At 46.5% G+C, this 19,700-nt stretch overlaps 1 protein-coding gene across 1 annotated transcript; it reads right to left on the bottom strand.

Annotated features, from left to right (window-relative positions):
* Positions 1 to 5,556: 5,556 nt before the first annotated feature.
* VIM (vimentin) lies at positions 5,557 to 13,247 on the bottom strand. Its single transcript, XM_067704328.1, has 9 exons — positions 12,525 to 13,247; positions 11,828 to 11,888; positions 9,362 to 9,457; positions 9,112 to 9,273; positions 8,464 to 8,589; positions 7,877 to 8,097; positions 7,360 to 7,403; positions 6,736 to 6,821; positions 5,557 to 5,918 (listed from the first exon to the last, which is right to left on the bottom strand). The coding sequence occupies exons 1-9, from the start codon at positions 13,085 to 13,087 to the stop codon at positions 5,877 to 5,879; spliced, it is 1,401 nt and encodes a 466-aa protein (XP_067560429.1). The 5' UTR covers positions 13,088 to 13,247; the 3' UTR covers positions 5,557 to 5,876.
* Between the last annotated feature and the right edge of the window lie 6,453 nt (positions 13,248 to 19,700).

Here is a 19,700-nt window from a genome sequence, read left to right as displayed (position 1 = left end):
TACAGACATAGCCCTTATCAAACCTGGATATTTCTGCTTCCTGCCTCTTAGCCGTGGGTCACACTGTAAGAAGTATAACTATCCTCAGACCACGCTGCGAGAAACCTAAGGCATGGATTATGAGACAATATCTGGAACGTGAAAGAAGGCAAAGAACACTGAGGAAAGAGACTTAAGAATGAAGAAGTCATCTTCTTTGTCAAGTCCAGTGAAGGCTTCAGAGGACCCCAGCCTGAGCTACCGCCTGACAGCAACTGCATGAATGATCCCAAGTAAAGGCTCCCCAGCTGAGTCTGGTCAACCCACAGAATCATAAATTGTTGTTCTAAGCTGCTGAGTTTTATAATTGTATGGTTCATAGTGGTAATTGATAACTGAATACCTGTGTACTCCATGAAAATAACTATAATAGCTGGAGCACACACACATGCGCGCGAGCAGACACAAACATGCACACAACGGTGTAATTATTTTGAGAGCAACCAGTACAGTCAAGAATGGAGATTAAGGGCTATATTCCTTCGGAGAAGCAAAGACTCCAAGGTGAAATCCACATTCGCTTGGTTTTTCCCATGAGGGCAGTTTCTAAATGGGGGAGAGAGCTCAACATAAAATGGTGTTCTTCCTAGGCTAAGTTGACAGAGAAACATCCAAATTGTTGGCCATCTCCTGTGCTGTATATATTCAGTGTGAAACTCCAGGAAACCCAGCAGAAAATAGTAGCAAACAGACTAAAAGCTGAGCAGGCTAGAGTGTCTGCCGAAGTGGAAGGGCTTCGATAAATGCATCCAGGCCATAGCTGAGATCCAGAAATGTCCTATCCTGGGGCTAAGGAACACATTTGAAAGGTGAAGACCAGTACTAAGATAATGGAGTTAAAATAGACAAGACCTAACAAGAACTGTAACTAACCCTTACCAGGATCAAGGTGACCCACTGGTACTCAATTTGCCTGTAAAAAGAAAATTATTCTTCCTTTTTAGAGAATGAAGACATTGCCCAGAGCCTAAACAAGCATTCATTTAAAATGTTCAGCATGCAGTAAAGAACTATGAAGTGTGCTAAAAAAAAAAAGGACCAAATAATCAAAAACCAAAAGAGAAAACAGACACTATAAACAAATTCACACATGATTCACATATTGACATGAGCAGACAAAGACCTTTAAACAAACATTAAGAAATAATAGGGACTTCCCTGGTGGTCCAGCAGTAAAGAATCCACCTTCCAACGCAGGGGACTTGGGTTTGATCCTGGGCCTGGGAACTAAAATCCCACATGCCACCAGGCAACTAAGCCCGCGCACCACAACTACTGAGCCCACATGCCTCAGATGAAAGCCTGCGGGCCGCAGACTACAGAGCCCATGCGCTCTGGAGCCCACGCACCACAACTAGAGAGAGAAAAACCCACACACCACAGCTAGAGAGAAGCCTGCGCACTGCAACGAAAGATCTTGCATGCTGCAACAAAGATCCCGTGTACCTCAACTAAGAACCGACACAGCCAAAAAAATAATAAATTAATTAATTTTAAAAAATTAAAAATAAAATAAATATTTTTTTAAAAGAAATAATTACAATTAATGTGATAAAATACAGGAAAATATAGAGAGAATTTCATATTCTGGAGAGACAGAGGCCCATTATTGAATTCTGATCATCGTCAGGACTAGAAGCCACGGTCTGAATGCCAAGGACAGAACAGGAACTTTCTCCACCTTAGGTCAGCCTGAGTAGAGCTGAATTGACCTGAAGTGACCTGTGTAGCCTCTTTGCAACATTTGGGAAGTAAGATGCCTCCAACACCTCATACACAACATCCCCTGTTTGCCTTAGTCCAGGCTGCTGTAACAGAATACCGTGGACTGGGGGGCTTTAACAACAGAAATTTACTTCTCACAGTTCTGGAGGCTGGAAGTCCAAGATCAAGGCGCCAGCAGATCCGGTGTCCGCTGAGAGCCTGCTTCTCTTTGTAGGCTTCTCGTGGTATCCTCCCAGGGCAGAGAGCAGAGCAGAGGGAAAGCAGGTTCTCTGTGTCTTTTTAAAGGGCACTAATCCCATTCATGAGGGCTGCACCTCCTAATGCCATCACATTGGGGGTTAGGGTTTCAACATATGAATTGGAGGGGGACACAAACGTTCAGTCCATAGCACTGTTCTTCCCCAACGAGACTGGTAGATTATAAACTCAGTAAAGGAGCAGACTGTGGTTGTCCAGCCAACACCCAGCACAGTGCCTGATACATACAGGGAACTCGAATGTTTAGACTAGTCTTCTTGGACCGCGGAAAATCTTCATCTGAGAGCAGCCTGTGACCCTCCCAGAACCTTCCATGGCTGTCTCCTCACCTCCTACTGTGCCCTAAAAGAAATACTTGCCTTACAGGGTAGCTGTGTAGAGAAAGTCTCCAGAGCATTTGTCTCAAAACTGTTCTCTACCTTGAGAGGGGATTTAAGAAAACGGAGAAGTTGACCAGTCACGAATGGCCACAAACCTTTAAGCAGCGTATTAACCTTCAGTGACTTTGCAAACTTACGGCCTTTTGAAAATCTCCATCACAGACCTAGTTCAAGTACAGACAAGGAGAATGTTCTCCAAATGTTTAACTATGACTACTGTTGTGGGCTGAATTTGTGTCCCTTGCCCCCATGCCCCCCATACCCCCTTCCCACACCCGTGTGTTGAGTCTTAACTCAGAATGTGACTGTATTTGGAAATACATGGGGTCTTTAAAGAGGTGATTAAGGTACAGTGAGGTCATTTGACCTAATCCAATATGACTGGTTTCCTTACAAGAAGAGGTTACCTAAGGGGAGAGGCCTCAGGAGAAACCAACCCTGTCAGCACCTTGATTTTGGACTTCCAGCCTCCAGAGCTATGAGAAGATTAACTTCTGCTCCTTAAACCACCCAGTCTGCGGTACTTTGTTATGGCAGCCCCAACGGATTTATAGAGACCCTTTGTTTAGCTGAAGCCTGGTAGGTTGGGGAGAGAGCCTTCTTTGGGGCATAGGGTCTGCTTCAACCTTGTTTTCTTCAGGAAAAGACCAGGAGAAGCTGATGTCCTCCCACCCGTCCCCCATCACCACATACAGCTCCTCCTTTAGTCCCACAGCCTTGGAAAGGAGAGTTCCTTTCCCAGCACCTTTGTCAGAAGAGGCTGGTCATGGGAAGGCAGACCTCACGATAGACACGCTGTAACTCAGTCAGACTCTGTCTCTGTCACCAGCCACCTAGTCCATATATCACGACGGTGAGAGACCTTAGCAGGACTTAATTTTCACATTATTTCCACAGACTGCACCGTCCCCTTGGTAACTTTTCTGAGACTTCACACTCTATGCCATTGTTTTCTTCTCCCCATCCCCTACTTTTTTTTTTAATCTCTTTTAATCTGGGATTAATGTTGTACATAAAAGAACCAAGCATTTGGGCTTCCCTGGTGGCGCAGTGGTTGAGAGTCCGCCTGCCGATGCAGGGGACACGGGTTCGTGCCCCGGTCCGGGAAGATCCCACATGCCACGGAGTGGCTGGGCCCGTGAGCCATGGCCGCTGAGCCTGTGCGTCCGGAGCCTGTGCTCCGCAACGGGAGAGGCCACAACAGTGAGAGGCCCGAGTAATGCAAAAAAAATAAATAAATAATGAAGGGTTATGTGCTTGAAGAAAACTAATATGGGGCCAGTGTCTTGATCCTTCGAAGCCAAAGGTAGGGTAGAGGTGAAGAGACAGGAGTCGTAGGACTGGGAGGCTGAGAGGAATGTGGTGAAAATGGCCAAAGAACAAAAAACAAACCCGAAAATCAAATAGAAGAAGTTTCTTCAGGGCCCAAGCCTCGGGATGGATGTTTGCTCTGGCAATACTGATTATGTAACTTAACACATCCGTGTTCAGATATGGGGGTGGAGTGAGGGTGGGGTGCAGGACCACTCAAGGAGTCTCAGCAGGAATGTCCTTTCCTATAAGATTATGCTAAGGGTAGGTACTCAGTGCTCTGTGGTGAACTAAATGGGAAGGAAATCCAAAAAAGGGGATATATGTATACATAGAGCTGATTCACTTTGCTGTGCAGCAGAAACTAACACAACATTGTAAAGCAACTAGACTCCAATTAATTAAAAAAAAAAAGATTATGCTAAGGGTAAGATGACCAGATAGAAGCTGTTGTTCAAATTCGTACACTTGTGAGTCTGAAAGGGGGCATTATTAATAAGTAAGCATAAACCAATACCATCCTATGCAAACTGGGATGTAAATCACCCTGACTAGGGGTCATTTCCCTGGGCCAGTTCTTTCTTTACTCATGTGGTACCCACAGTATCAAAAATGATGCAAATCACAACTAATATTACTTAGCACAGTGTCTGGCATTTAGTTAAACGAAGTGTAAACCATCTTACTTTCCCCTGAGCAACTCTACCGAGAGGTAGATGCAAACACACTTACAAATTACAAGGAGGGACTTCCCTGGCGGTCCAGTGGTTAAGACTCCATGCTTCCACTGCAGGGGGCTCAGGTTCGATCCCTGGTCGGGGAACTAAGATCCCGGGTGCTGCGTGGCTCCCCCCCGCAAAAAAACACAAAAAACAAGGAATGCCTACCACATCATTCCTGGAGGAGAGGGAATCCTAGTAATACAGGAAATTGGGACTTAAGTCTAGGAACTTCTTACTCAAAGGAAATTTCCCTCCAGAACATGCATTGGGCCATTACAACTCTATTGCTTCCAGGCCATACCCTCCCTCTTTCATTTATTTGACTTTCTCTCTCTTCCTAAACTCTGCTCACATTGTGTGGCCTATAGGAAGGTTTTCATGACCACAGCACTTCATTCTCATTGCTCCAGGTTTTGAAAGTTGATCAGAGACTAGCATCATTTTACCACGACTCACATGTGTTAATTTCACCTCCCAATGAACAGGTAAGGATTTTCCTTTATTTTGTGTCTAACATCACTCCCCCAAAGCACAATTCTTTAAAAATATCTGTAGGTGGATATATAGATTTAGATATCACATACAGGTATAGATATACACACAGAAAAGCAGGGTAGTTTCCCATGTTGGAACTAAATGAACTTGTCCCATTTCTCTGCATCTTGCTAATGGAAGATGCAGCCGTTATATCCTGGATGTTGCCCTACACCTTAACCCCCGTAGTGGAGTTTGTGCCACGTATCTGCTGCACATACCAAAATGCAGTTTTCATTTTAGTCAGTTTTTTTAATTTTAGGAGGTCTGTTTGTTAGAACTGAAATCACACATGGACATGGACCCAGCTGGATTCATTTTATGAAAAGACCTATCATCATTTTGTCTACAAATTATATAACATCTATTTATGAATTTTAAAAATAACTTGATTGAAAAGAAGCGAGGTCTATCTACAATGACCAAATTAAGAGCTATGCTTCAAGCATAAAGTTGAATTTCTCAAGTTAACCTAACCTTGATTTTGTGGGAATTTGACCAATAAGACCAAAAAATATTTAACCCAAACATATATTGTCATAAAATTTAGAGAATTGTTTAGATATCAAATAAGCAAGACACCAAAAGAGTTTTCCAAAGATTTATTGAAGCAGAAACAAGTTGGTCAGATACGTGATGGAAAAAAGCAGTTTTAATGGTATTCAAAAATACTTCTTAAAAAGTATTCTAGCACAAGGCGTCTTCGGTAAACTAGATTATGTTGTAAACTTTTTTCTAAATCTTTTACGAGTGTTGGTTCTCAAGAACTAGAGCTTATTCCTATTTCAAATCTATCTTGCACTCCTGAAAAAACTGCAGAAAGGCACTTGAAAGCTGTTTCTTTAAGATACGGATTTCTTTTTTATTCTCACTGGTAGTATTTTGCCGCATGGAGTACGTGCAGTTTTTATTCCAGGTCATCGTGATGCTGGGAAGTTTCGTTGATGACCTGTTGAGAAAAACAGAACTCGGATCAAATGTAATACTACATACCAATGGTTAAGTTACCCCATAAAGCATGTCAAAGAAAAATCCTAGCAAAGGCATATCACTTATTGTGAAAGTTGGAAGATCACGTTGGTTCTGCGTGACCAGGGGTCACAGCGAGCAGGGACAGATACATGTGTAAGACGTGCTTCACCTGTAGGCAAAATATGTATCTGATAGAATGTTATGACTTAAAAAAGTAAACTTGAAAAATACTGTGTTTATGAAGAAGAATGCTGTAACAATCATAGGCAACAAAGTTTAAAAGCAATTAACACATATTAAAATGTACAGCTAGTACATTTTATGTGCAAGGGAAGATTACGATACATTTTGACCGTTTCTTTCCTGGCACAGAGAGGTAATGAGAAACTACTCGATCGTATGGCATGTCCTTGTATCACATCATGACAGGGTCTAGGAGTGTCCAGGGAAGGCCATTATGTCCAGGATCAAAACATTCCTGCTACTGAGGCAGTCTAATGAAACTAGTTTAGGAAGTAACTTACGGAAGCGGTACTCCTGTTTCAAATCAGGCACCAAAGGAAATCACTAATTTTAGACAAAGGCAGACTACTGTCCCACCTTCACATCTAGGAGCCAAATAATTAGATGGCTGTGTGTAGTGCTGGAAGAGGTCGACCTGTTCTCTTTTTAGGAGGCACGAGTGAAACTGAAACCTCCCAAACTAGCTAGCTGTATCTGAGATAGACTTAGTGATCTAAAAGTGCATCAGTGCCTGTCTGAAATTACTCCCATTTTGATTTAAAGATACCAACCTGTCCATCTCTGGTTTCAACCGTCTTAATCAGAAGTGTCCTTTTTGAATGGGTGTCAACCAGAGGGAGTGAATCCAGATTGGTTTCTGAATAAAGAAAACAGGTCCAAAATGAGTAAAAATGAAACTTTTTAAAAGGCAAGAGATGATCTTGTCCAAAGAATTATGATATTTTGTTCATGATTGTTTAAAGCACTATTCCCAAAATAATTCCAAAGACTATCACCTGTTTTAAAACCCAGAGGCTAACAACACTGTACCATCAGGATGAGACGGAGTACTTCAGTGTATACTCCCACAGGAGGGAAAAAAAATGGGATTTCACTTTAACTGGATGTAGAAAATGTAAGACAGTACTTGTTTGAAAATTATGCCTATCTTAGAGAATTTTCTCTTGTATGGCATTTTTCAAGTATCATTTTAAAAATGAGTGCTTTATAAACAGAATGGTTACAAGCTGCTAACATTTTTCGTAGGGACTTCCCTGGCGGTCCAGTGGTTAGGACTCCGTACTTCCACTGCAGGGGGCCCGGGTCTGATCCCTGGTGGGGGAACTAAGATCCCACATGCCGCACAGTGCAGCCGAAAAAATAAAATATTTCATAAAGGAGAATCAAATGCTTACCCCTCAGGTTCAGGGAAGAAAAGTTTGGAAGAGGCAGAGCAATCCTAGAAAGAGTTTATGAAGAAAAACAGTAACCTTTTCGGAAAACAACAAGGAATACATTTATACACTTCGTATTTTCATCAAATAAGAAGATTCACAATCCACAGGTGAGGGATTTGCTTCAGAAGCATCTACCTATGATCGGTCTCATTAGTACATTTAAATATTTTACTCCAAGCATTTTCTCCAAGGGGCTGGAGGTGTGACGACAGAGTGACTCTCGGTTTTCACAGAATCAATCGTAGGTTGAAATCCCAGCTCAGATATTGATTAACTGACTAGGACAAAAGAACTCAGATCTCCAGATCTGAACTGAAGGGTCCTCATCTGTAAAAAGTGGTAAATAGCTACCTTGAAGCAAGGCTCTGAAGATGAAATGAGATGATGCATGGAAAGCAAGGGGCATAATACCTCACACAGGGCAGCTTGGCATTCACTCCCACGAGCCCCCCCCCCCCACCCCCCCGTTCCCCACCTGCTCTCCTCTCCTTCCAGCAGCTTCCTGTAGGTGGCAATCTCGATGTCGAGAGCCATCTTAACATTCAGCAGATCTTGGTATTCACGCAGGTGACGAGCCATCTCTTCCTTCATGTTCTGAATCTCGTCCTGCAGGCGGCCAATAGTGTCTTGGTAGTTAGCAGCTTCCACGGAAAAGTTCTCTTCCATTTCACGCATCTGGCGTTCCAGAGACTCGTTCTGCAGGAGAGATGAGAAAGGCTGTTTATTTCCCAGAAACAAACGAACAAACAGAGCTATCCCCCCAACCATTTCCAGACCATTTGCAATCCCTTTCCCTAGCAGCAAATGGGGAACGCTCCCATTTTCAGTGGAAAATACAAGTACCGAGTCCCCTTCCTAGTGGAAGCAATAATATAGGTAAACTAAAACCTTGGGATCTCCAAGTTCTTTTCGAAAATGTCTTGACAACTAATTTTAGTCTTTGGACTAAAATGTAAATTTCTCTCCCTTTGAGCAAAGTTTTCTTCCGATAGCACCCTGAGCTTGGCCACCTGAAACGGGTCCAAGCTGGTGACCGGCCCTCTCTTGCGCTGTGATACTCACGGTGCCTTTGAGGGCATCCACCTCGCAGGTGAGGGACTGCACCTGCCGACGGTACTCGTTCGACTCCTGCTTGGCCTGGCGCAGGGCATCGTTGTTGCGGTTAGCAGCCTCGGAGAGGTCAGCAAACTGTCAGGGAGGAAGCAGAAACCTGGGTCACCCACGTGCCTCGTCCACAAGTCCTCTGAGGTTCTACCTGGCCCGGATAATGGAGACGGCTTAAAGATGGCAGACAGACAAATACGTAAACAAGGCATGATACCAACCAACGTTTACACTCAAAGCTCAAATTGCGACGTGTTCCAGGATACGCCTAATTTGTTTTGAAAACCAAAGGAAATGAGGTGGAAGGCCAATGTTGAGATTTCCAAGTAGAAATTCCCTCTGTTTCCCTCGTTTTCAAAGGGTGGAGGTCAAGGGCAAGAGGGTCACCTGGAAGTACGGTGACAGCGGGGCAGTGGCAAGGGCGTCTGCTATTCTAACGGAGGGGGTGTGAGTTGCGGGGAGGATGTGGCAAGAGAGAAAACTCGCGCAGGAGGAAAAGCCAGCTAAACTTGGCAGTGAAAAGGTGCTTGGGAATCGCAGACAGGTACAGCGTTTTCAGAAAAGAATGCTTTTCTTCCGATCCGGCCACACTTGCTCGTTTCGCACCTTGGACTTGTACCATTCCTCAGCCTCCTGGAGGTTCTTGGCGGCCACGCTCTCGTACTGCTGGCGGACGTCACGCAGGGCAGCCGTGAGGTCGGGCTTGGAAACATCCATATCGATCTGGACGTGCTGTTCTTGAATCTGGGCCTGCAGCTCCTGGATTTCCTGAGGAAAGAAAAGGGAGAAGGTCAGCCATGCCAAGTACGGGGGGCAGCTTCACCCACAATGGTTCACACACTGTGACTCCTCTTACCTCATCATGTAGTTTCTTCAAAAAGGCAATCTCTTCTTGCAAGGATTCCACTTTACGCTCCAGGTCCAGACGTGCCAGCGAAGCATTGTCAACATCCTGTTTCCAAAAGAGAAAAGACAGGGCATGAAGGAGGATGCTAACGTCTGTGGCCTATCCCATGTATTCATTTCAAATGAACTATATGACCTTAGGTCTCTTTATTATAAAGAAGGGCACTGACGAATTTTATAACCTTCGAAGAAGTTTGTAAATCACCCCCATGCTACAGTAACAAATTTGAATTGCGGTCTGCTGAGTTGTACTCAAGGTGACCAGTAGACAATTTTAAAATAAATAAATAAGTGTATGCCAACATGGTAGGCTGCGGTCAATCCATTATTATTGAATCCACATTATATCAGTGAAGTTTCTATTACTTTTTTAAATCTAGGAAATCAATGCCACAGCATTTTGGGGGGTTCACATCATGGAACAGTAGGATGATGGGAGTCTGTCAGGTTTCACAACTTCGTGTGTACGTGAGAACGTGCAGAACAGAAATTAGTGCTCCAGAAGTGTCAGCAGATAGTACGTAAGCTCTTTTATCCCCCCCTCTACTCAAACCTTTTGAAATTTATCCTTGGGGTCCCAAGCAAGTCATCTGGCACTCAAGCTACAAGGCTAGATTTATACTCCAATTCAGGATGCGCCCCGGCACAAGCGTAGCTCAGGCAAATAAGGAACAAGAAGTGTAACCCTGAACTGTATTTGCTTTGCTTCCTCTGGTAGATTTTTCTCCTGGAACTCCCCTATCTCATCCCACAAGGGTGTGGCCACATCTTTTTCACTTAGCTCTGTGTCAGTTTGGTTCCTCAGCTTGTTTCAGAATGACTGATCAAAATGCATACGGTGTTAACTGTGTAAAATTTGTGCTGCTCTGGTCTCCTTCTCTGTTTCCACAATCTGTAAACTGCTACAACCCAAAGATTTAATTTCCCCTGAAGGGAATGTCGTGAGGATTTTTATACCTCTTATCTTGTAAGCAATTATATTTGGAGTACAGTTTATAGCTTTACAGTCTTAAAATATTGACATGCTTCTATCACCTTCATGGAAAAATGAGTGAGGAGTAAGTGATAAAAAAAGATCAGCCTTGGAGAAAAAATTTCATTTTTGCTTGCTGTTAAACCCTACAAAAGATATACAAGATGATTTACTCTATAGAAAAGTTCAGTGTGTCACATTCTGCTTCTTCGAAGAGAATGTGAGGGGTTTTACCTCATCCCTAAATAGGGACAATTTATACTAATATTGTTTTACATGAGGTTGCTACTGGGGGTAGAAAACACTACAGACATGATGATCAGAAATGCCCCACGACTAAAATAAACTACTCATTGCTGTGTTTAATTTGGTAAATGTATTTCTGCCTCAAAATGTTATTCTAGACTGTTCGTCTGAAGGAGCTTTTATAGTCGTCCCAGTAAGTGTTCAGGAGAATGCAACTATGCTGGCGACTCTTCCTGCTTTGGGATTCCAATTTTAACTTAAAAATAATTTAAGGCCATCTATCTTTGGAGCAAGAAAACCTTTTACTTAAAACCCCATTCTTCATTTTCAGGTTTATGCTTTATGGAGAGGACATGCTAAAGAATACAAAGGTTCAAAGAAGAAAGGCCTTTCCACATGTGAGGTATGACTGTAGCTTTAAGAAGTCTTCACATCACATACTTGGAGTCTGGGCCAGATATTAGATAACGGATGTTAGCAAATACTTGTGTCCAATTAGAACGGTGCTTGCATCATTACATAGTCAGTAAGAATGCAGCCTGTTGCAAAGCGTCTCTGGGAACACAAAGACTCCTATTCTTTCCAGCCAGAACGGCCCCACTTGCCAGGATGTCTGTATCTACATTCCACAGTGAAGCCTGTAGAAACCATTAATACCTTTCAGCCAATAGTTGTGCATAGGGATACTGCTATCTAAGCTTAGGGCCACAGTAGAACTTGCAGCGAAGCGAAGAAAAGAAACTTGCTGGCTTAAGTCCAGTTAAACTAAGTTTCTTATCCTCCAATACATTTTACATTTGAAACTACAGGGCAGAACTGCGCTTTTGGGGGCCTTGTAAAAGGCAGAAAACTTGACTTTGGCAAACCGCCATCTAAATCAAACTGTAACTGTTCGAGATCAGAATATCAACGTGTTGCAAAAATGAAACGGAAAAAATGATTTGTTTGGAAAAAAAATCTTGAAACAAAGTAAAAAGTTAAAGACTTCCCTTTATGTCCTAGAGAACGGTTTGATCATTCAAGGGTTTTTGTCCGGAGCAGCTCCGAACTGCGGTCTTTCTGCCACTAGGGGGCTTGGAGCGCAGACGTGAAGTTTGGCACGATTTATACTTGGGTTAAAGCAACTTTTAGAACTGCTCGTGGGGCGCGTGGGTGGGTGGCGTCCGGTGGCTGCGAGTGGGAACAGAATCTACAAACCTGTCTGAAAGACTGCAGGGTGCTCTCGGCTTCCTCCCTCTGAAGCATCTCCTCCTGCAACCTGAAACAGGCGCGCGTTAACCACAGGGGCACGGGGAAACCGCCAGGGGCGGGGCGACCACACCCAAACACCCGGCCGTGGCCGCCAGACCAGCGCTGCTGCGCCACCTCCGCGGGCAGCCAGCGACCGCGGCTTTTGGGGCTGCTGCCCTCGGCTAGTTTGAGCGGGGCCTTGGCCACCGCGTGGAAAGGCAATCACGGTTGCCACCACGACCTGCGAGACGACCGCCACCACCCCACCCCGGAGGAGACTCTGCAGTCTCTTTGTCTCGCTCCCTGCACGGCCCCGTGGCTGGCAGCCCGCCGTGGGAGGTGTGGGAAGGGGGGGCAGGAAACTTTCTCAAAGTTTGGGGAAGTCGCACGCATCGTTTGCAAGGGGCTTCGAGGACAGACAGAGCGGTAGTTTTAAGAAATCTGAAACTTTCTGAGACAGGCGTTCTTGGGCAAATGAGTGGGGCTAGAGAGGAAACGCTAACTTGCAAGATCTGGGTTCAGGGCGGGGCCGCGCCGCAGCAGTCACAGCCCTGCTCCCCCGCTGTCCCCCGGGCAGCCGCCGCCCGGGCCACATCCCCAAGGGCGTGGCGGCTCCGCTTCCCCTCTCCTTCCCTCCCGCGGCCCCGCGTGGGCGCCTCCTTACTTCTCCCGGAGACGCATGATGTCCTCGGACAGGTTGTCGCGCTCCACCTCGACGCGGGCTTTGTCGTTGGTGAGTTGGTCCACCTGCCGGCGCAGCTCTCGCATCTCCTCCTCGTAGAGGTCCCCCAGGCGCGACTTGCCCTGGCCCTTGAGCTGCTCGAGCTCGGCCAGCAGGATCTTGTTCTGCTGCTCCAGGAAGCGCACCTTGTCGATGTAGTTGGCGAAGCGGTCGTTCAGCTCCTGCAGCTCCACCTTCTCGTTGGTGCGGGTGTTCTTGAACTCGGTGTTGATGGCGTCGGCCAGCGAGAAGTCCACCGAGTCCTGCAGCAGGCGCACGCCGGGCACGCTGCTCCGCAGGCGCATGGCCGCGGAGCGCGTGGCGTACACGCCGCCCGGGGACGAGGCGTAGAGGCTGCGGCTGGTGCTGGGGCGCAGCGCGCTGCCCAGGCTGTAGGTGCGGGTGGCCGTGGTCACGTAGCTCCGGCTGGAGCTCGGCCGGCTCGCGGTGCCAGGGCCGCCGAACATCCTGCGGTAGGAGGACGAGGACACGGACCTGCTGGACATGACTGCAGAGGGCGGCGGTGGGCTGGGCGGCTGCGGTGGCGCGGGCTAGCTCCGGGAGGAGAGGCGCGCGAGGGCGCGGTGGGTGTGGGCAAAGGGAGCGCTGCTGAGTCTCTGGAGCGGAGAGCCCGGAGCGAGAGTGGCAGAGGACGGGACCCCGCCGAGGGCGCAGATTTTATAAGCCGGTTAGGAAGCAGGGTCCCCTCCCACTGCCATCCCGGAGGCAGAGTGCGCCAACCAATGGGGAAGGCTGGGCGGGGGGTTAGGGCGGGGGCGCCCTGGAGCCTTGCTCCTCCCCCGTCCTCCGCCCTGGGGACTGGGTACAGTCTCAGTTACTTCATGGCTGGGCTGGGGATTTCGGGGGCTTTCCTGATGGTGGCCCGGGCTCTGCTCACCTCTGGGTGCTGAAAAAGGCGGTGTCGCTCAGTGGTGGGGGGACCCGCCGGGGACTGGACCGGAGGGGTCCCGGGCACCGAGCCAGAGCGGCGCGGGAGGGGCGCGCAGCAACGGGGCTGCGGTCCGCAGGGAGCGGGTGGGTGGGGAGACCCGCGGGAAGAGGGGGAGTGCGGGTTCCAGCAGATCGGAAGGCGTGGACAAAGAAACAAAGAGGGTCTGGGATTGGAGCGCGAGGTGGGAGCGCGCACAGCCCGGGACGCAGGGCTCGAGCCCCCCGCGCAGCCTTGCGCACCGCTTGCTGCGGAAGGGGCGTCGGTCGGGCCCCATCTCTCTTCGCCCTCTAGTCTTGGAGAGCCCTCTCCGGGGACCTGACGGGCTGGGTCCGGCTTTGGGCGGCGGGAACTGCGAGGAAAGCCCGGGGGAGATGGGTGGGGTCGCTGAGTCACTGGCGGCGAGTCATTGCGCCGGGCCGTCCCGCCGAGGTCGAGGGCTGCTAGCGGTTCAGGGAAACCGTTAGACGAGATTGACCCAAGTCTCCCCGGGCGCGCGCGTGCGCGCGCATTTGTTGGAAGTTTTACGCAACTTCGAGCTGGGCCTGCGCTTTCTTGTGTGCAGTTCGCCTGCGTGGAGACTAGGACGCCCGTAAATTCTTAAGAACTCGCCAAAGTCTGTTGATTTTGCTCCAATGTGCAGACTTCTCTTTAGTAAGAAACTTCGGCCTGGCCTCTATAACCGCCAAACGCGGGTCTGCGGCATCACAAACGCACTCCGGGAAGGTTCTTCTTGCAAAGTTCCCTCCCACCCTTCCCTCCGGTCTCCTCTCGGCCTACCCCTGCCCCCATAAAACCACACCCGGCTTTTAACGTGATGTGGAAGTTTGGGGTGAAAGAGGAAACTCAGCGTCTGCAGTGGCAAAATCAAATTGTTCAATGGTTTTTCTGCTGTAGCGGAAGTCATTAAAGGTATAATCTGCATCAGTTATAGAATTAATTAGGTATTACTTTAAATGCTGAATTCGATGAATGAAAGGCAATTTTATACCTCAAATGATAATGTTTGAGGGAAGTAGATTTATGTGTTCGTTTTGTCTCAGCGATGGTGCTCACTGCAGGGTTCTGGTGACTTGTCTGGGAAATGTCACTGGTCCCTTGGCCTGTTTTCCAGAAGAATTCTTGCAATTGGTCTCGGAGTGAGGGAGATAAAACTTGTCTACAGAGCAAAAAACTTTTGGTCTAGGGCACCAAAAGAGTGTTCAGATTCTCACACCAAAACCTTCCAGGTAAATCACTCAACAGGGTTTTTGTTGCGATATTAGTAACATGCAGAGCAGTGTGGTTACCCCCAAAGGGAGACGAAGAGAGCCAATCCAAGCCAGTCTTTTAGTGATATCTGTAGCAATGTAAAAATCAGAGGTTTGTGTTTTCTTTTGTATTTACAAGACCGAAGGAGTATTGAGAGGATTAGCCCCAAAACCACTGTAAAAATAAAAGCATCTTGATTCTATAGTGAATGGGGGTGGGAGGGTAAGGGGGAAGTAAAAATTCTTCCGCTTTTGTTTTGTGTTTTGGAAGGGGGGTGCTGGAAGTTACCTGGCATTTAAGAAAAGTAGTTTAGAACCAAATGAAGGGTTTATTCCAGCTTCTTTGTACAAGCCTCTTTTAGGCAATATTTTGTTTACTGCATTTCAGTTAGTTCTGGCAAATGGGGCTGCCAAGGTCGAAAACTGCAGGACCCCTTGCGGTACAGCTCCCCTGCTGTGGACTTCCTTAATTCTCTCCTTGCCTGGGAGGCTGCGGGTCCCTCCCGAGCATTCCTGGGGCGTGGTGCCCTGGCAGACCAGCTTATGCTCCATGTTACCGTCTTGCTCTCAGAGCGCCCTTTATTCAAGCCACTGCTCAACAAATGTCACCATTGTGAGTTTGCCTGGAACCCTTAGGAGGAGAAAAAGCCATCTCCCTCTGGGGGGAAGGGAGGGTGGACCTTACGCCCACCTAAAATGCTGATCCCAGGGCAACAAGCTGGTGCTGTCAGAGGACTCTTGCTGACTGACTCACTACGGAAAATGAGGGCAAGGCTCTGGTGCGGTGTGGCAGGGTGCCCTGTTGGTGACCACAGCAAATTCCTCAGGCCTGTGGCGACTTCCTCTGGGATGGATGCTGGCCCTCATCATCATCTGGGGGTATCCCTCCTCCTTTCTAACCTGTCCCCGATCTGTATTCTCAGGACTGTGATATGTTCACTTGCTGTCCTTCCTAGTCAGCCTAGGCTGCTATAACAAAATACCATAACTGGAGGGCTTAAGCAACAAATGTTTATTTCTCCCAGCTCTTGAGGCAGGAAGTCCAAGATCAAGGTGCCAGCTGATTTGGTGTCTGATGAGGGTCTGCTTGCTGGTTTGCAGATGGCCACCTTCTTGCTGTGTCCGCACGTGGCAGAAGGAGTGCATGTTCTGGTCTCTTCCTTTTCTTATGAGGACACTAATCCCATCTTAGGGGCCCCACCCTCATGACCTCATCTAAATCTAATTACCTTCCTAAGACCCCACCTCTGAACAGCCGCAGATTAGGGCTACAACATATAAATTTTAGGGGTCACAAACGTTCAATCCGTAATACTTGCTATACACCACGTGCACACACACACACACACACACGCGCACACACACACGCACACACAGACACAGTATCCGATGTGTCCTTCCTATTAGAAATTGCCGTAGCTTGGGGTGGACTGTAGAGTGTAGAAAAGCGAAGGTTACAAAAACACTATTACTCATTCATATAGAATGCATGAGATTTTGGAAAGAATTCATTTGATTCTGAGGTAAAGTATACACCAACCAGGACAGTGCCTCAACCAAGGAGGGCTAGTCATCGATGAAGGAAATCAATATGTCTGAACTAACATCCTTGAGCATGATAACTAATCCTTCTCTCTCTGTGCCCCCATGTTCTTAGCTACCTTTTGGAAGTAAACAGTACGTAGACATAGATTTCTCGGTTTTCATATTTATTTTTTGATTGATGTGAAAACCTATTTCCAGAGTGTTTTCGAACGCTGGACCCTGAAGCATCTTCAAACACTGCCTGCTGCAAGTTGTATGTAAATAAGGACACAGTGGTACAGTGTGTAGGCCAGGCGTACACATTACCAAATCTAAAGTACTAACAGGGGTTTTGGAATTTGCAAGCTGTGGTGATGTCAGTTGAATCAGGCGATTTGAACTGACGGACCAGCCAGCCATGCGGAGAGGAGCTTAGTGGCCTGTGGAGGCTTTAGGAGAGCTGGTTGGCGGGAGGTCATGCCAAGAGGACAGCTTCTAGCTGGATCGCCTGGACGGAATGTCAGCAATGAGAAGGTGGATAAAGTGAGAGGGTGGAAATCATGGCAAAATCTAAAGGGCATAGTATTAAAGATAATAATAATAATCAATAATAGAAGTGCTTTAACTTCTGTGTCTGCTGGAGGACAGGAAACTTGTATGTGTTTAGTTTAACCTAATGCTCTCCTAGCATCCTGCGGGATGGATGAGATCATCCATTTTAAACACTAGGCAACTAAGAAGCAGGCCAAAAACCTGCCCATGGTCATATAAGTAGCAGTGGAGGCAGGAAGGGTGGAAGCATTTGAATGGAGCCCTTTCTGATTCCAAATGCACGTTTCTTTTCTCTTTGTCTTGATAAAATTTTGCTTGCTATTAAGCAGTTTAATTCACAAATATCATTTAGGGGCATACTGTGTTTCAGGAGCTGCAGAGGGAGGATAACTGCCCGATGGTGTTGTGAAGGAGCAGATTCCTAAAGGAATTTGGGGATAGAATATCATGTTTTATGTTATTCAAACAGTGTGATTCATAATAGATAAGAAGGGAGTTTGGTTTTTACCTGACTCTAAATCCTTACTTCGAGAGTGAAATATTTTCACCTGGACTCCTTTCAGTCTCTTGAAAGGCGTTATATCCAAGGTTGGACTTAGCTCATCTCACACCCTAAACCCCACCACCCACAGGAGCTTCCCCTTCAGAACTCCCCTGTCTATTTAAGGCAACATAGCAAACTAACAAGATTGGAAACTTTCATCATCCTTGCCACCTCCTTACCCTTCGATGGCTCAGATCCCGTGTGTGTCCTGTCCGTTGCTTTCTGCACACACTCCTGTTATGTTGCTGTGACTCACATCCAAGCCATTTTTTTACCTCATCCCAGCAGTACTGCAATTGGCTTCCCTTCTTCCAGGCTCTGCTTACCCCCACCAGTGTGTCTGACTTTGAACCAAAACCTCTTTTTCTTAACAACTGCATGCTTGAGACTCCCTAAAGATCCAAAGTGAATCACTCATTCCCTTGTGAGAAGGTTAAGTTCCAGGAGGGTAGAGACTTTTCTCTCTTTTGTTCACTGGCCTATCTCCAGTGCCTGCAGAGAAGCCTGGTGCATTTGTTGAATGTATGAATTAGTGCGTTTGCAGTTCATAAAGGGAGGGAGGGAAGAAAGAGGAGACTAATATTTACTAGTGTCTATTATGTTCAAGCAGTGTGCTAGTCATTTTAAACATGACGTCCTCTAATCTTTAAAGGGTATTATGATCCACAGCTTTTAGTAACTGACTCAAAACACATGTATTGAATATTTACCATGTTCCAGGCATCCTGCTAGACAGCAGGGAACGTGAACAAGGCAGGTATAATCCATGTGCTCTTGGGACGTAGAGCTGAGTCCATGTGTACGTATGTGTGATACAGAGAGACAATACTTAAGTAAAGGAACAAACCAAAGAATTGCAGTTAGTACAATTACAAGTAGAAATTTTGCTTCAGCGGAAGTTGAGGCTCATAGTTTGACAGTGGCCTTTGAAAGCTAGGCTAAGGATGTTCCCATCATCCTGAGTTCCCACTGCTCCCACCAAGACAGCAATTTCAGTGGGGCCCTAAGTTCTTTTCTATTCCATGAATACGCCACATTTCCCCCGCCCTCACATCTTTCCTCACATTCCGTTCATCAGGCAGGGGAACTCGTTTTCTGCACTGCCTGCAGCACTTCTTAGTATACTCAGGTAAGTTAAGAAACTTTTCATGCCTCTGGGGAGCTCACAGCCTTGAAAAAATTAGGAACCACATAAAAGAGCTGTGATACATAGCAGAGTCTGGTGAGTGAGTGCGCTGAAGGGTTTAGATGGAGAAATGATCATGTGCATTTGGGGGAGATCAGAAAATGTATGCAGAGAAGGTGGTATTTGAGCAATGAGTATGATTTCTACAGCTTATCCTAGAGAAACGACGCTCAAAGTTGATGAAACAGTATAAGCAAAAATTGCGTGTGTCCGACTTCTAGGGACATGTAGGTAATAGTAAGAATCCCAGTGTGGCTGATTATGGAGCAGTTGTAGGGGAGAAAGGGAATGGAAAGCTAATATGGGATCATGCGTTGGAGGACTAAATGCCAAGGAGAGGAGTTTATAATTAATGTGGTGGGCAGTGGGAATTCACTGTGATTTTTGACTAGGAGAAAGAGGTGCTTGTGGCCGTGTTTCAGGAAGATTGTTTTGGCCTGTTGTGGAGGATGAATTGGGGAGACCCATCTGAGAGCTGTTTGCAGTAGATCACGTGAACGGTAAAAGCCTGATCTTTCGGGAGTCTTAAGCATGCAGTTATTAAGAGAAAGAGGTTTTGATTCAAAGTCAGACACACTGGTGGGCGTAAGCCAAGCCTGAAGTTGGAGAGGAGGAACAAGTCGAGGGCTCTGAGCTTCCCGGACAGACTAAGAGAATGGAATCCTCACAGGTGGAAAACAATTGTTTCTTGGTGGAAAATTAATCTGAGATGAAAGATAATTCACTCAGATCCATTTCCCTGGAAGTATCTTCCCTCCTCTAGTCTATATAGAGCAAAACCTCATGAAGAAGGTGGGGTATAAACCCAAGGGGTCATGCAGTTTTACTCCCTACAGCATTCTAGTCTGTTCACATAAATTAATATGGATTGCTTTAGATTGTTCCATATGCGATTTGCAGGTGTTGGTCTGGTTTTCCCCAGTTGGTGCAAAATCAGGGGCTTTTTCAGTATCCTCTAAAACAGTTTTGAAAAGTTCAGAGACACGGAACACTTACATGCCCATCATTTTTGTGTCTCAAAAAAAAAAAAATTCAGAGAAAAAGAAGCTTAAAGACAAACTTCTAGAATTTTCTTTGATACTTTTGTGGGGAAAGCAGATGATAGTTTCCCATA

Source organism: Pseudorca crassidens, chromosome 1, assembly GCF_039906515.1.
Source record: "Pseudorca crassidens isolate mPseCra1 chromosome 1, mPseCra1.hap1, whole genome shotgun sequence".
In the NCBI taxonomy this organism is placed as follows: domain Eukaryota; kingdom Metazoa; phylum Chordata; class Mammalia; order Artiodactyla; family Delphinidae; genus Pseudorca; species Pseudorca crassidens.
The sequence above is the reverse complement of the archived record's forward strand: the minus strand, read 5'-3'. Positions and strand labels throughout refer to the sequence as shown.

Excerpts from the sequence above, each read along its gene's own strand:
- VIM (XM_067704328.1), bottom strand. The coding sequence starts at position 13,087 with ATGTCCAGCAGGTCCGTGTCCTCGTCCTCCTACCGCAGGATGTTCGGC. Across the intron at positions 9,274-9,361 it reads TGAAGAAACTACATGATGAG|GAAATCCAGGAGCTGCAGGC; the intron begins GTAAGAGGAGTC and ends TTCTTTCCTCAG. Across the intron at positions 8,590-9,111 it reads AGGAATGGTACAAGTCCAAG|TTTGCTGACCTCTCCGAGGC; the intron begins GTGCGAAACGAG and ends CCTCCCTGACAG.